This window comes from Schistocerca serialis, chromosome 2 (genome assembly GCF_023864345.2).
Source record: "Schistocerca serialis cubense isolate TAMUIC-IGC-003099 chromosome 2, iqSchSeri2.2, whole genome shotgun sequence".
Classification (NCBI taxonomy): Eukaryota; Metazoa; Arthropoda; class Insecta; order Orthoptera; family Acrididae; genus Schistocerca; species Schistocerca serialis.
In genome coordinates, this window is record NC_064639.1 from 360,282,349 (window position 1) to 360,299,966 (window position 17,618).

General features: G+C 38.8%; 1 protein-coding gene across 2 annotated transcripts in view; it reads left to right on the forward strand.

The window, feature by feature from the left end:
* Positions 1-7,137: 7,137 nt before the first annotated feature.
* LOC126457181 (interleukin-1 receptor-associated kinase 4-like) overlaps positions 7,138-17,618 on the forward strand; it is a 127,055-nt gene continuing 116,574 nt past the window's right edge. Inside the window, exon 1 of one of the 2 annotated variants that reach the window (XM_050093267.1) lies at positions 7,138-7,294. In XM_050093267.1, the coding sequence (XP_049949224.1) occupies positions 7,272-7,294 (23 nt within the window). In that variant the 5' untranslated portion in view covers positions 7,138-7,271. Of the gene's footprint in view, positions 7,295-7,383; positions 7,784-17,618 lie in introns of those variants that run through there. The other variant, XM_050093268.1, reaches the window with a different exon arrangement.

The following is a 17,618-nucleotide window of genomic DNA, read 5'->3' on the forward strand; positions in this document are numbered from 1 at the left end:
ACAGTTCTTAGTTTATTGCCATTCCTGGGTGTAAGGCCTTCTGCCCAGATCACAGTGGCTTACTTTAAAACATTATCCGCTGTATCTGTATTTAATGGTAATTTGCTAAATTGTAACTCACTGAAAACACTATTATTTACACAGTTGTTTATTCCCTCATTAATAACATGTGGTATTTTTATTTATTATTGAGTCTGGAATTACTGATTCAAAATAAATTGTGTGTAACTCTAAAAGGCAACTAATAGTAACTGATTATAGCCCCATCCACAGTCATAACCGAATCCTGCCTTCCCTTGACTACCAGGTTTCATAGCACTCCAAATCAAATCCAGATCAGGTCAGTACTATTGATTCTAGTCAACCATACTGAGAACTGACAGTCGAAACGGAGTAGGTGGCTTTGTAGAAGGATCTTAAACAGAGTGGGATTCGATACACACTAACCAATGTAACTATGTCCTCTGTACAATGCCAGGCTACATGATGTTTTATGTGTAAAAGAATTTGTGATTGGGAACATCTAATTATGACTTTGAATTTTAAAACTTGCTATACATGTGGAGCTTAAGTCATTTAAATTAGACAACGAATATAAATAAATTGAATTTAAAAAAAGAAACAATAACAAGCTTATTACAATCATTTTATGCATTATTCCTAAACTTTAATGTAAAAAATAGATTAATACAACATAATACTGTAGTATGTATGCACTGTTTAAATATTCTGAAAGAAATGTAACTGGTTACATAGCACTCCGTCATTTCATACCTAACATGGAAAAAAAAAAGTTGCTAAGTCATTTGACATGTTATATTTAAAATTCAAAGCACTCTTAATGCTGCAGTCACAGTATTTCATCAGGTTTTGAAGTCGCTATAGCTCCTACTTCTGATGTATTTGTAAGCAAGCTCAGGCGTTTGGTATCCTTAATATGACAGATGGTTCCATATGTAATAATTGCCATTTTTTATTTTGGGTTTTTAACAAAGATGACTGAGGGTGTGGCGACAATAAAATATTCTTGCATTCACTCGAGCTATTGATTATGTCATCGTTTTAATTGTAAAACATTGTCTGTTAGACTAACTAATGCATCGCAAACTGTTTCCTCCCACTGAATTTTTTCTCTGGGTGTGCGGCGGCGCGGAACTATGCTGCTGCAAATAATGTTTTGCTCACCTTGTAATGAATCAGTTATCACATGCAGTTACTAAAATGCAGTTCTCAGATGGAAAAAGCTATAGAAAAGTCAGCGGTACACCTCATAACCATAAGTCGCACTAAAAAATTATTTCGTCAGTGGAAGATTAAAAATAGCTAAATGGAAGTATTTGTGTGCATAAAATTTCTATTTTGGTAACCTTGCATACACCAGTTACTACCAAGCCTTACTCTAAGCTATACAAAGTCTGAAAAGTCCACACACACACACATCATTCATAACTGTAATCAGTTTATGGTAATTATTGATTATCTATCACAGTAAGTTTACAAAGGGATTATTTCTTTTAGAATAGTTCGGTCAAATCTTGCTGTAATCAGTCTCATATAAGAAAATGTTCATGTTCGTGAGTAAGCAACACCTAACACAGAATTTATCTATTTAAAATGTCACCAAATGTTTTGAATTTCACACCATGCATTAAATCAAACTCTCTTCCACACTTCACAGTACTTCTCAAACCTTTTCCGGCCGTGGTGGCCGAGCGGTTCTAGGCGCTTCAGTTCGGAACCGCGCTGCTGCTACAGTCGCGGGTTCGAATTCTGCCTCGGGTATGGATGTGTGTGATGTCCTTAGGTTAGTTAGGTTTAAGTAGTTCTAAGTTCTAGGGGACTGATGACCTCAGATGTTAAGTCCCATAACGCTCAGAGCCATTTGAACCATTTGAACTTCTCAAACATTTTGGTACCGAAATATCACAATATTAATCATTTTCATCAGAGCACCTATCAATAGGTCTGATCACATGAGATCCAAGCCCTGACTCTATTCATCTCTCTACACAAAAAGAGTTCCTAGTTCTCCAAATACCGGCGAATGTGCTTTATTTCTGATTGACAGAGAAACATCACAGCCAAACCGAACGCAGCTTCTAACCCGCTCAATCCCGAGCGTATTTGCGGAACCAATCAAAATTTATCACTGAATCAGAACAGTAAATTAACACAAATAAATTTTGAAAATCCAAAAATGTGAAATTTACGCCCTCTTAACAAAATTACTTTACCTAAATCATAATATAATTTTCCCCTGAACAATAAAATGACGTAGTTTACGACAAATTCCCCGGTATGAATAACTAACACACATATCATTCTCCAACATTCATCACAAGAGCAGGTTCTCCAAAGTATAGAATAAAAACTTTACATTAAATACTATTTCACATTCACACCTTCATTCACATTCATAGCTAAGCACAATTATAGCAGTAATTAATAAACAATTAGAAAATTAAAAAAGCAGAACTGCAAATAAAAATGACAGTACTTTTACTGCAGCTCAAGAAGTATCTGTCAGCTAGTGATCTGTGCCAGGTATCATAGAAACTTCATATACTCATGCATCTGACGTCATCTGTCATGGCTGAGCCATACTGCATGTCTGTTCATACCTGTTATGATATCAATACCATGAAGTACGGCACAATGCCTCAGGTGCCTTCGGCAATTTGCTCGACCACTCAGCGTATTCAGCTCGCTGGAACATCAATTCTTCATGAGTGTATAATATCGATAAATTTTGAAGATTGTTTATTCATCTAGATTTTCTGGGTGAGTTCTAACAGATATAACATCAAGCACAAGGAGAACTTCACCTCCAGGTTCTGGTACAACCAAAAGTAGACTGAAATAAGGACTTGTAGACAGTTCTGTCAGACCCAGGCTAACATCCTCTTTATTTTTTCATTGACAGCCTTACTTTGGGACCAGGGAACAAGATAAAAACTGTGACAGAAGCGCTGATGTGGGAACACCTCGATGTGATATGTAATATCCCCTTATAAAGCCTTATATTTTTTCGAGTACCCCTGAATATTGTGTAAGTAAGTCAACTAGCTGCTGTTATCTGTGGAGAAGTGAAGTTCTTGGGTTCTTGTCACTTCTGCTGCACTCGTGCTTCTGCACCAAGTACTTGCATAGCACATACTGGAAACTTTCGGTACTACCGAGTTTGCTTAAATACAAGAAATATCTGGCTATGGCGACAGTTTCATCTATGACTTCCTTCTTGTCGTAGTAATTCAATCTAGGTTACAGCTCCCTCGGCGCAGAAGGAGGCAGGGCCCATAGAAAAGTCGATTTAACTTCCCCTTCTTGGATAAACTCCAGCCCAAAATGTAGTCAACCACTAGGAACATGCATTCTTCTGCTGCATTTTCCAATTTCCTAGTTCAATTATTATGTACGTCTGGATCCAGACATTCCTGGATTGATCGGATTATTATGGAAGGGTCCTCTCTCTCCACCTGCTGTATGGAGCATGATGAAGAAGTTAGAATCAATTAGAGAACCGGGCGCCGCTCTGGGAAGAGGCCGACGACCGGTTGCACCACAGATGGTTGATGGAATCGCTGTTGCTATGGCAGACAATGCTGCACGCAATTCTCGATCATCAGGCAGTGTGTGAACTGTGTGGAGACGGTTGAACAACCTGTGGTCCACTGTATGGAAGGTGCTTCGAACCATTCTCAAATTATATCCGTACAAGATCCATACTGTACAGCAGCTTGCACCACTGGACACAATGATGTGTTGATTTCACTCTCTGCTTTCTCACAAGGATTGAAGTTGATGGAGGCTGGCCCTGGACTATCCTATGCATAGAAAAAGGTCATTTTTCTCTGATGGGAATTGCCGAATGTGGGGATCTTGACCTCGAGGCACTGTGCATGGAGGTCCTCTTTTTGGTGGGTGTCAACGTATGGTGTGGCTTTACGGCTACATTCGTCATTGGCCTATTCTTTTCTGAACAGATATGCGCTCTAGGACCAAAGATGTGAGTGTGATTGGCCAGCATTACTGTGATATGCTCTACCAACATGTCACACCCGCCCTACAGGAGTGAGACGCATTGAACACAACAGTTTTCTTGCATGGTGGGGCCCCGTCGGACATTGCTTGTGAAGTTCACTTGCTTCCCTGAAACACATTTGGAAACGATCGAATTATTGGCCGATCGTTTCCAAATGCTTGTCCGGCACAATCACCTGATCTCACTCCCTGATTTCTTGTTGTGGGGCTATCTGAAGGGCAGGTGAACATTCACATATGTGCTGATCTGAAGTGCAGCATATCAAAAGAAGCAGCCAGCATACCTAAAGGCATGCTTTGTTTTGTTGTGCAGAATGCAATCCTGCGAATTCAGACTCTTCTGGACACTGATGGGCGCCATATTGAGCCCCTTTTGTAGCAGTAATAGTGTGTAATCAATTGAATTGATTCTGCATTATTTTTCCTCCCCATGTCCGCCTGCTTAGCTGAGTAGGCACAACGAAAGAACATACATGGATCCTTGATGTCACTAATTCTGATTTTATCTAAGTGTCTATTGCTATACTGCAGATGAAATGTGCATATGGGATATTATGGCCACGAGTCTCCTTTCAAGGAGTTCAGCAACCTAGTGCAAGACTTTTTAGTTGACGCCACTTTGGTAACTTGCATGTTGTAATGATGGAAATGAAATTGATGTACACAGCTGGCAATGAGTATATGAAACTCCAGTACTTAGTGACAGCGAATGATAGACGACACAATGGTACAGGTATGTTAGACTGTGATGGAAACACAAACTTCACATTCAATCAGAGGATGGAAGCAATTTATTCTAGAGATCGAGTCACAGTTGATGAAATTGGCTGTAAAGGTCTTTCCACATGCAACGATCTGCCTGTGCAGATATTTGCGCAAATAATGCATATAATAGATCGCTACAAATATGCTATCTTTACGAGACAGAAGTTCCAATCTACTGATCGCCTGCCATCTGTCTGCATTGGAAAGAAATTTCCGTAGCAAATGACTGCACTCTCGTATGGTAACCTAAGAGTTTATTTCATTTATTCAGAAATGGGGCAAATTCTATTACGCTCTGTGGTCGCAACTTGTGTTGCAAAAAATTAAGAAGCAAATAAAATGCAGTTTTCGCTCATAAATTTACTTCACGAATTGAAGAGCAAGCTGGACGATTGGGGTAATTATTTGAGAGACTCATAACTCCTAGCATAATATGGAAAAAACTTGCATGAGGAAAGCAATTTCTCCACAACGTTAGCTGACAGTGGCGTTAAGATTCCTGGCAATAGGAGCGACACGGATGTGAAATTTGCTACTTCAGTTTCAAAACAAGTATAGTGTGAAATCATATACAACACATATGGGCTGTTTACGCCGTCATGGAGGATGATTTCGTGATGGCAAGTAAATTGCTGTATCTCAGTTCTGAAAAGTTATATATCAAATTTTTACAGTTGGAGACGTGTTTGACATCTTAGAATTTATATATATTGCCAGTGAACTATAGTCCAGTTCGTTTTTAAGTCGAGATTTTCAGTTCCCTGGTTGAAGTCTACCACCAACTTTTGCACAAGAATAAAAATTCTTGTCTACTCTCTAAACAAGGATTCATAAAATATCTGAAAAATTTTACTTGTAGTACTGTGGTAGTGAATTCTGCTGTTCACCTCTAAATCACGCTTGTTATGAACCACAAATTATTTTTTTCTTCTTGTACAGGTGTACAGCCTCAATGTTTCGTCTAAATGATGGAATCATTTTAAAATCACTGGCTGTCAGTTTCATTCCTTTAATGTTGCCATACATGTGAACTACATTACTGGTTAGTTTCGGCCTTTGTTCGTTTTCAGATGTGTGACACTGGCGATGTGTGTATCACGTTTGCTTGCATGGTGCATTACAGCAATAAAACTGAGAGCCTACGGAGGTTAAAATCCATCACTTAAACTGCAAATTATAGTAGGAAGTAAAGAAGTGTAATAAGATTACGTCCCAGAAGGCACTGTTCCAAGGTTTTCCATTACCAATTTAACACAGTATCCTGACTACACTCTTCTTTAGAACAAATATGACATTATTTTCTTTTTTTTGCCGCCCTGTCACAACTTACATTAGATTATGGAATAGGACAGTACTGGCTGAAAGTGTTCTAGCAAACCCCCAGAACTAGATCGAGCAGATTCCGTTACTTTGCTTAGCTCTTTGCGGTAAACAACATGCAACGATTTTTTAAAAATTAAGTGCCGTTTCCCTGTTTGCCGCAGGATCAACCGTTCGTAATTTCCTCTGTTAAAGAATTATAAGCAGCTGCCTTCTTACCCCTATTGCTGTATTCCCTGCTTTTAAATTTCCACAAACGTGAGTGACTTCTATACATCTCGATAAATTCGGCAATGAGCAATCTAGAATACTGACATGTATCTGCCATTTTAAAATTCATTCTGCAGACATGACGTGAAACAGCTGAGTGAACAAACAAGTGACTCAAACACGTTTAAGGGCCAGATTTGCGGTGCACTCCTGTCCACAAACCCAACGTGTCCGCGCAGATGTGATTTGAACCCACAGACTTGAGCAATTTCGCTCAAATCTCGAACTGCTACTTCTAGTTTTGCGCAACATCTCATAAATGCACAAATCTCCTGTACACGCTCAACAATCAATCTGCACAGATGAGTTGTACGTAGATATTACCGCAGACAAATCGTTGCGTGTGGACAGGCCTTAACGTTAAAACAGAACCCATTTTAAACGGTGGTACTGGCACAGGTCGTTAAAAGAACGGAACATGAAAGTTCTCTGTAAGGAGGTATTGATGTTGACATGGATGGCGTGAGAGTGGTATCATCAGCTAACATAAGAAGTTGACCTATCATCGCTGCACTCATTCACTTTGTGCTTTCGTGTGTTCTTAATCTTTATTTTGTTGCTCGCTTTGTTCACGCAACACTTGGGATATTTTTCGAATCAGTTTTCTTCAGCAAAAGAGTCCAAATAACAACAAGTGAGAAATGATTTCGGTTTTATACTACGCGGGAATGGAAGCGACAAAGGGTTTAGCCATGGAGGTAATTCTTACCTCCATGGGTTTAGGGCTATCCCCTCCACGTCGTCTTAGCTGTCTGCGGCAAAGTCGTACCACAGATGTTATTTGTTAAAGTGGTATTCGAAATTTCTGCTATTTGCTTAGTAAATTTGTTGATTAGGAGTCACGGCAAATTTGTCAGCCTTTTGCGAAATTATAAATGACTCATAGCGAGCCAAGCAGGTGATGTATAAATACTATATTTGCGTGCAATGCAATTTCCTGTGAATAATATATGAAACGATACAGGCAAAGTATTTGTGTGTCAACAATACCAGCTGACACCTGTTGTGTGTTTGCGAACTTGACAATTGGGGAAATGGATAGACTATGATCAGATTTCATAAGAATTGTACGGAATGTTCCACTTACCAGATTTGCTGTTTCCTCCACGTTAAATTTGTTATTACTTTTTTTTGTACTGGCAACAAACAAAGTTTCTACGGAGAGTGAAATAAAAGACTGAAAGTATTGTTCGAATGTTATCATTGTACGTTTTCATTTATTGAGTGGTTGGCTTGGATGTTCTGATTAGAGTAACCTGATTAACGTCATGTTTGCCAAATGTTTGTGATCGGTAGCGCTGTTTTCATCAACTGCCAAAAATATACCTGATTTGAAGATGATGCCACCGTGCAGTACAAACTACAGAGTCCGTGTTTGCTCATGATGGTATATTTTCTAGTGTTGCACCTTAATCTCCGACTGTTGTGTCCGGAGGAACTTCTTTCTCGGTTACAGTACAATCACAAAGCATGCCACACACATCGAATTTTGCCACCGAATACAGCTATAAATAAAGATTTGACCAAAACTTTCCCCACAAAAGTAATATTTGAACTACTTTTTTCATAATACTCTGTAGCAGCGTAGACAAACAGCTCTAAACCACTATAACAATTTAATGTGGTCCAGTAAATTGTATTTATTTGTGTTTTCGTCGTTCACCAAAAAGTGTGGAAAATTTCTCTCATTTAATCATCTGTTACTGTAATTGCCATTCTTCTGTAATGCGCTACTAGGCACTTGAAAGTAAACTATTTATTTATTTGTCATCAGGACATTCTGCACAGAAAAACCAGCTGAAATGTTGCTTTGAAAGATTAAGTACATGATATTTCCAGTTTTAAGTATATTTCCAACTGAAATGAAACAAATTAAAAAAGAAAAATATTAAAGATGTACATAACAAATGCTGATTACTTGCCAATTTATCTGTCTGACACGTGTATGTGTGAATAATGTATTTCTCTGTGTGAATAATTGATGTCTTTCTTAATGTTACAGAAGTACTAGATATCTACATTTTAACTGTTGTAGCTTTTAAGATTTTTTATTGAGAGGCCATTGCACTAATCACATGTCTGAGTGAATAATTGATGTGTTTCTTAGTGTTACAGAAGTACTAGATATCTGAATTTTAAGTTTTGTAACTAAAGAATTTTTATTGTTAGGCCATTGCACTGAACAATTGTTTCAGTGAGGTATAGCACAGTTTTCTGACTGAGAGCATGGTACAGTAGAATGAACTCAACCATTACAAGAAGAGATCAACAGAACTTGTACCCAAATAATGTGGCCATAATTATACCAAGTGTTAATGGACATTTCCTGCAAGCCAGGTGTGATATGTGCCTACAAAGATATTTGCAATGTGTCAGTGTAATAAAAGTCTTGATGTATTTCTTACTGTACCGCATGAGATCACAGTATGAGTAAAATGCTGTGCTCAACTGCAATCTTACATGGCAAGAAACCCTTGAACATTTATTGCAAATGTGATCTGTTTTCAGTATTTGTAGCAGGCTTGAAACCACATGTAGTGTATGTGGAGGCTGGTTGGCTAAAGGATGAGAGTGCTACAGATCTGTTGAATATTTTGAGATGATTCGTTCTTTATACCGATCCATGGTGATGTGTCTGCATATGTCATCACACATCTCAATATGAAAGAAATAGACCTAAAGAATTCCTACTTAGAATTGTATTTATAAGTGGTTGCTTTAGAGTTATTAGATATAAATATGGTGATATTTCTGTATACCTTTCACCTAATGGGACTGTTGAAAACTTCTATCATGAAAATGTAATGTTATTTTTCATTTGACACGTCTTAGATCAACTGCAGGAGTGAGTTGTGATTTTAATGTACACATAGATGATGGAAGTGGAAAAAATAGAGCTCTCTTAAATTTAGTATTAATGATATGGGCTCTTTGTAGCAAACAGACTTCCAGCGAGAGGTGATAGCTGTCTGGACATTATTATCACAAACATACATTGCTGTGATTACAAAATAAGTGTAGTTGATTATAGTGCATTAATTATGGAGCTGTCCGCCCCTGGTAGCTGAGTGGTCAGTGCGACAGAATATCAATCCTAAGGGCCCTGTTTTGATTTCTGGCTGTGTCGTAGATTTTCTCTGCTCGGGGACTGGATGTTGTGTTGTCCTACTCATCATCATTTCATCCCCATTGACCCGATAATTGCCGAAGTGGCGTCAAATCGAAAGACTTGCACCCGGCGGATGGTCTACCCGACAGGAGGTCCTAGTCACACTACATTATGGAGCTGCATATGAGGACTACGAGAAATCATCAGTCAAATACATGACAAACAGATTATACATTTCACAGAGGAGTTATTGCAAAGCGAAAACTAAATGCAGCCAAAGCTGCTGTGTCTGGTATTCTCTGGCGTTGATACATTAAACTGTCTATTCCATACAATGTTAACCAAGTTGGATGACATGTTCATAGTGATGCCTAATAAAAATTATATTCAGCTCAGAAGACAGGAAAAGCAATTGTCTGAGAAAAGATGTGGTATGCATCTGAACTAGCCGATGTAAAAGTGTTGTTCTAGTCTTGAATGACTGTTCGAAGGCAGCATAGACTTGGAAACAAAATACAAGCTTCAGTGTAATTACTTAAAGGCCAAAACAGTATGTGTAAAGAGAGTAGATGAAGATAAGAAGAAGAATGAGAGATTCCCATCAAATGAATTTGCAGTTGCGAATAAGGACTACTATCAGGAATGACGACAGTGAAATTTGTGTCAGACTGGGACTCGAACTTGGATTTTCTGCTTACCGCAAGAGGTCGCCTTACCATTCAGTTATTCCTGCACAACTCACGGCCAGGCTCAAACTTCCATATGTTTTCAATCATGTGTCTACGATCCAAACTTGTACATACATTATGTATATACCTGTACAGGTCTGACATTGTTCTTGAAAGTCACTTGCTCGGTATCAGCAGATAAACATGATGCACACAACATGCACGCATGTCCAAAGGAACTTTGCAATGAAATCTGAATAACACAGGCACTGCAATATCATAGTGATGATAGATTCCTTCTCCAAAGAAAGTGCAACAAATATACCAGAACTGAAACCAAGAACGGTTGCCAACAGTAGTAATTTAGAAGTAAGATACCATCAGTGTAGCAAAGCAACTGAAAGTCACTGGACTAGAAGTCCAGACTGTCTACAAGTTAGGTTCCTTTTGGAGTACCCTTATAAAACAGATATCTATTTCTTGCAATCACGTACTACTTGTCGCTCGACATCAGATCCGTATGTAAAGTCTGGAAAGATATACTGGTCGCAGCAGCACACATGGAAAAAAATAGAAGTAATCCACAGAATTACTGCCCCATGTCATTGATTGTCATTTGTAGCAGGATTTTGGAACATATGCTGTGTTAAAAAATTATGAAGTCCCTTGACGAAAATGATTTACGCATGATGTGCACTAGTTCAGAAAATGTCGTTCTTGGAAACATAACTAGGCCTATCTCTTTTTTCACACAAAGTAATGAATGCTATTGACAGGTGATATTGAGTTTATTCCATATTATTATATCTCCAGAAGGCTTGTAACATTGTTGCTAACAAGTGGCTTCTGATTGAATTGCCTGCCATTAGAATATCATCTAAATTGTGTTACTGGGCTTGTGATTTCCTGTCAGAAAAAGCACATTTCGTAGTAATTAGTGAAACGTCATCTAGCCAAACGGAAGTGATATTTTGGGTTTGGTCTGTTTACAGATGATACTGTCATTTACCATATAGTAAAGTCATCAGAGGATCAAAACGAATTGCAAAAGATTTCGACAAGATATCTGAATCGTATAAAATATGTCAGTTGGCCCTAAACAATAAAACCACTCAGGTCCTCCATATGTGTATTTAAAAAAAAAATCCATTAAATGTCAGTCACATGATAATTCATATAAATTTGATATTGAATTTAGAGAGGTCCTTTTCAGTTGTACTAATTATTTATTCAAACCACGACCGGTTTCAGGATTTTAAAATCCCATCATCATGTGTATGAAATTATTGTATTTGGTAAGGTACAGTATGCGTTCAGGCCAGTCGGTGCAAGAGCTCCAATCTCTACATGTTGGCAGAAACAGTCCACCAATGGGCAGCCGCAGAGTAGGAACGCCAACTACTACTGAATCATTTTTCCCAAATGCTATTCAAAAGTGTAGTTGTGGAGAGACAGTCTGAAAGTGGTCTACAAACTCTCTGCCAAATTTTTGTGTGCCCATCCTTTTGGCAGGAGGTTTTTGGGGCTATGGCCATTTACTATTTTGAGAAAATAAAACATCTACAGTCATCATGATTTTATTCATTTTGTCGCAACCATTTGTGGCGCTTCAATGTGCCGTCTTCAGGCTGTAGTTGACGTGGAAGCGATTGATACGATCCCTGTATATATTGCATCAGTAGCCAGCATAACTGGATACTCAGATACCTGAAAATTTAGGTGTCAGCACTCTAATCATCAACTTCGAAATAGTTCAGTGTGAATTGCAGAGTATTTATGTAGATGTAGTAAATGTATATTTGTACAAAAAAACCTGTAATCCATGCAAAGTGGCCTGGACAGTTGTGAAAAAGCACAAGAAAAAACCTTACCACATCTTTAATTTCTTGCAACCCCAAAGATTTTAATGCCTTCTGTATTAAAGTTTAGAAACGTTGTAGCTGAAATCCCAGACTGCAGTGTATATTCTGTTGCTACCATAACAAATAAAATCCACGGCGTAATGGAAAATTGTAAGAAAGTGCAACCTGACGGCATAGTGAAAGCTTGCAGACCAGAGAATGCAAATATTTATGGGGTATCCAGTACTATCCTTAAGAAAACATCATGAGGGTTCAACGAACATATTATTATTATGTAAATGCTCTGTGAACTCAAATGGAGAAGAGGGGAAAAAGATGTTCTTTTCATGAAATACTATCAATAAAATTTGGAGAAGCAGCATTTGCTACAGACTGCAGAACAATTCCTCTGCCACCAATGTAAATCGGACCACAATTACATCATGTCCGCAGCTCGTGATCTCGCTGTTGTGTTTTCACTTCCTGAGCATAGGCTCCCAGGTTCGATTCCCGGCGGGGTCAGGGATTTTCACCTGCCTCGAGATGACTGGGTGTTTGTGTTGTACTTATTATTTCATCATCATTCATGAAAGTGGCGAGATTGGATTGAGAAAAAGTTGGGAATTTGTATGGGCGCTGATACCTGTGCAGTTGAGCGCCCCAGAAACCAAACATCATCATCACATCTACACCATACTCCACAAGTGTGGCAGATGGTATTTCTGATACACTAACTGATCCCCCCACCCTGCTCCACTTGCAAATGGCATATGGGAAGGATGATTGTTGGTAAGCCCCTGTATTAGTTCTAATTTCTCAAATTTTCTTGTCATGGTCATTTCGTCAGGTGTGTGTGGGATGAAGTAATGTGTCAGACTCTTCCCGGAAAGTGTTGTCTCAAAATTTTTATAGTAAATCTCTCTGTGATGCACAATGCCTCTCTTGTACTGTCTGCCACTGAAGTTTGTTGAGCATCCCTGTAGTGCATTCATTCTGACTGAACGATCCTGTGATGAAACACGCTGTTCTTCATTGGATCTTCTCTCTCTCTTCCGTCAGTCTGGTAAGAATCTTGTATTGACAAACAGTACTCAAGAATTAGTCAAACAAGCATCTTATAAGCCTCTTCCTTCAAGGATGAGTTACAATTCCGTAAGATTCTGTATATGAAACTGTCTGGTATCTGCTTTTGCCACTATTTGTTTTATGTAGTCATTCCACTTAAGGTCACTCTGGATAGTTACTCCTAGACATTTTACAGTACACGGTTTCCAGCAGTTTGTCACCGATAGTTTATAATTTATTCCCGTTCAGGGTAAATACCAGAGCTTGCACCATTCATGAGTCCTCTGCAAGTCATTTTGCAGATTGATAATATCTTCTCATATTGCTGCTTTCTTATAGACAACCACATCATCTCCAGACAGAATGCAAGGTAAGAGAAATTGTGGCTCATTATTATTATTGTTATTATTATGTAGTATTCTGCTTAGTGGCAGGCCCATGTCTTCATTTGGAGAATTTCTGATGCCAATTTTCACTGTCTTCAATTTTTTCCTGTACTTTTCTGTCTCTCCAGCCATCTTTCATTTTATCCAGATGTTGAATTCTTCTTCTTCATCCTTGTCCTGTAGTTCCTTTGATTTTCCATGTGATGACATCGTGTATGAGCCCCTCATGTCTAAGTATGTGTTTGATCCCGTTATACTTCCACTGAAGAGTTGTATTTATAATAGTTTTTTCTCTTGTTCTTCTCAGTACATAGTCTTTTGTCACCTGGTCTGTCCACTTGAACTTCTGTATTTTTTTCCAGCACCAGATTTGAAAACTTTGCAGATATTTTTTCCTGCATTTTTCTCATGGTTCATATCTCTATACAGTGCAATGCTCCAGATGTAGCACTTTGCCATTTTCCTCCTTAATTCTAAGCTCAACTTGCTGGTCAGCAGAGTTCTGTTCTTGTTGAACACAGCTTTGGCCGTGGCAGTTTTTTGCTCGAATTTCATTTGTGCAGTGGGCATGCTTTGTAAGAAAGCTGTCCCCAAGTACTTGAATTGCGTCACACTCTCCAGTTCTTGGTTGTGGACAGTTATCTTCAAAGGTTTCTCCCATTTGGATGTCTTCATCACTTTTAATTTCTTGATGTTAATTTGCATGCCAAATTTCGTTCCAGTTTCCACCAGCTGGTTCATCATGTGTTGCAGTTGTCTTTGATGTTTGGTTAGCAGTAACAGGTTGTTTGCAGACTTGACAGTTTTGACAAGTCATTCTATCATTTCAAAGCTTCTCTTGCCAGCCATTCACCATACAGGTTGAAGAGATTCCACGATAGACAACATTCTTTTCTGCCTCTTGTTCGTTTTTCTACACTGTTAGTTTCTCTCTAGTTCTGTCACGGGTTCTGTCTCTTTGTCACAGGTACAAGTTGAGAATCAATCCTTGGTCTCTCCAGGTGATTCTTATCTCCTTAAGGATGCTCATCAATTTTGTCCAGTTGGCTCTATCAAAAGCCTTCTGCCAGTCAATAAAACAAGCACGAACTTCTCTGTTTACAGCCAAAAGTCTTTGTGACAAAATCCTCGCCATGCCATTGGTATCTCTGGCGTAGAAGCATGTAGACACTCATTTTTCCCCTCACTCTATTTGGGAGTGGAGCAGGATAGGGAGTGACTAGCAGTGATACAAGTTACCATTCGCCATGCAGTATATGGTGGCTTGTGGTGTTTGTGAGCAGATGTAGAGCACTGAAATAGCTTAGCCATTAGCTGCAGCAATAAACAATTGCTTGTCCGCAGAAGTCATGCTAGATTTCTTGATCTAAGCCAGGATAGTCACACACTACAATTTGCTGCTGACACTACTCAAATTGCCAAAGAAAATAATTACACACAGGCAATCCTGGAATCAGATTTGCTATTCAGAAAGACCAAGGAGTGGTTCATATCAAATAAAGTGAAAATAAATGAAAAAAACTTATTATGTGGTGTGCAGCCTCGACAAAAACATTCTGTGTTATGATGGAACATACCAAAATTCAGGAAAAAGCTCTCTTTGCGCAATATGAGCTCCAGAAAACAATGTTAGTACTGAGTCTGGAGGTACAAACAGCAAGCTCATATGCGCAGGCCGCACCACCATGGTATTGGACAAAAACCATATGCAACCTTCCCCCACCCACCGCTTTCAGAGCCGGTGGCGCCTTCTTCAGGCAGAAGGGTTCAGGGGGAAAGAAGAAGGGTGAATGAAAAGGACTGGAGAGGTCTACAAAAAGGGTATATTTCGGGAAAGTCGCCCAGAACTGCAGGTCAGGGGAGACTTACTGCATGGGATTTTTGGGGACTGAATCGGACCAGATTTGAAAACCAGAGAGCTTAAAGGTGGAAGGCAGGGTAATATGCCGGACAGAGATTACTGTTTAAACATCATACATTAGTTAATAAGAGTGAAAAGCTAAGTGCAATGCACGTAACAGAGGTGGTGAAAAATAGACGGGTAAGAAATTGAAAGATGTAGAAACTAAAACGGAGTGAAGTAAGACTAGTTACTGTGAAGAAATGCTGAGACGGAAGAAATTAACATAAATTAAGGCCTGGTGGGTGGCGAGAACCAAGGACATGTTGTAGTACTACTTCCAACCTGCAGAGTTCTGAGAAACTGCTGTCTGGAGGAAGAATCCAGATGGTGCGTGTGGTGAAACAGGCACCGATGTTGTGATTGTCAAGTTGCATGCTCTGCAACAGGATATTGTGTCTTGCTATATACCCCTTCTGCCTATGCCCGTTCATCCTAATTGATAATTTGGTGGTAGTCATGCTGATGTAAAAGGCCGAACAGTGTTTACACAACAGGTGGTATATGACATGTCGTTTCACAGGTGGCTCTCCCTTTAATAGTATATGTTTTGCCAGTTACAGGGCTGCTATAGGTGGTGGTAGGAGGGTGCTTAGGGCATGTCTTGCAGCAGGAATGGTCACAGGGGGTAGGAGCCATAGAGAAGGGTCTCACAAGAACTTCGCGGAGATTCGGAGGGCAAGAAAAAGCTGTCCTGATACTGCTGATCTCTCCAAAAAACAACTTCCTAGTACACCTCTGGTGACTCAGTATTATTCTGGTCTGGGATGTATTAACCAGCTACTTCTCAGGGTCATGACTCCATAAAATCATGCCCTGAAATGTGATCTATTTTGTCTGAAATCTCGCTCACCACATCTAGAACAGCTCCCCGAAATCTACCACTTTTCCTAGACCTCTCCAGTCCTTGTCATTCACTCCTCTTCCTTCCCCTTCAACCCATCTGCCTGAAGAAGGGTCCACAGTCCCTTTTACGTGTGTGTTCTGCTGCCACTTGGTGAGTAGATTTTTTATCTGTCCAGTTTAATTATTTGGCAAAAATTGATTGTTTTCATAGTGATGTTAAGGAAACAAATACTCAATCTTATACCTACCCTATTTAGCTGGTGGCCAGGTAACAGCAGCAATCTACAGATATAACTTCGTTTTTTGCGTTTGTAACTAAGGCTCTTTCTTTTTATTTTAGGTACAGTAATTTTTTGGTTTTGTGGAATTGCCCTGTACAAAAACAAATGTTTTACTTGCTTACATTGCTTCTTACACTGTCTTTGCAGTCTAAATGCCATAATTTGTCATTTTTATATGAATATACTATATGTTATTATGACACTAAGGTGACAGAAAAGACGGTGGGACTAAATCAGGAAAACATGATTTCTTCTGTTGTGTCATCTCTTTTTTTTTTTTGTAACATTATTCCTCTTTGAAACTGAGGACATTTGTGAGTATAAGAGTACTTAAATTACTTAATACACTAGGTCTATTTTTACAAATTCAGAATGGTTTCACATCTTACATAGTAACAGTGAATGATGCATATTTTATAAATAAGTCTGTTGACTTTCCATATTTCAGGTTCTTATTTCCAATAAGTATTTTGGAGTGGACGTACCAATGTCAGGGTTTGAAAAGTTCAGATGAGGCTTTCAGTTATCATTTGGTGAACCAGTTATACCTGTATATTATGAGAATCTGCTTCACTAGTGGCCTAGGGCAAAATTTGCTAACTTGTTTGGTTTTCATTGCATGAAAAGGATGTTTATTTAGATATTTTTATAGTTATGTTTGCTGATGATACATTTGCAAGGAAAACCAAGCTGCTTAGAGCAATTTTTCCATGGACCACCAGTGAATTAGTGTATCAGGATATACAGATGTGACTGCATAACTATATATCATACTTTATTCAAGCTCCTTTAGATGTGTAAGAAACTGGTATTTAACATCAACTGAGTTCTTCCTTTAGATGTGTAAGAAACTGGTATTTAACATCAACTGAGTTCTACTGTGGTGATTTGGTACCTACACTGTTAGATAATGTGTCTGCAGGCAAAATTAAATGGCTGACTACGCATGAACTACATGAGGTGTTGAGCCATTCTGAGATGTTCTTACAGTTGTATTTTTTTTTAACTTTGTTGCAAGTCATGGTCTGTTATTGTAAGACTACAGCTCTTTCTTTTGGAAATGATTTAGCGGATGGGAAATTGATGTCATGTTGGAAATTACTATTACTTAGTAATTTATTCTCTA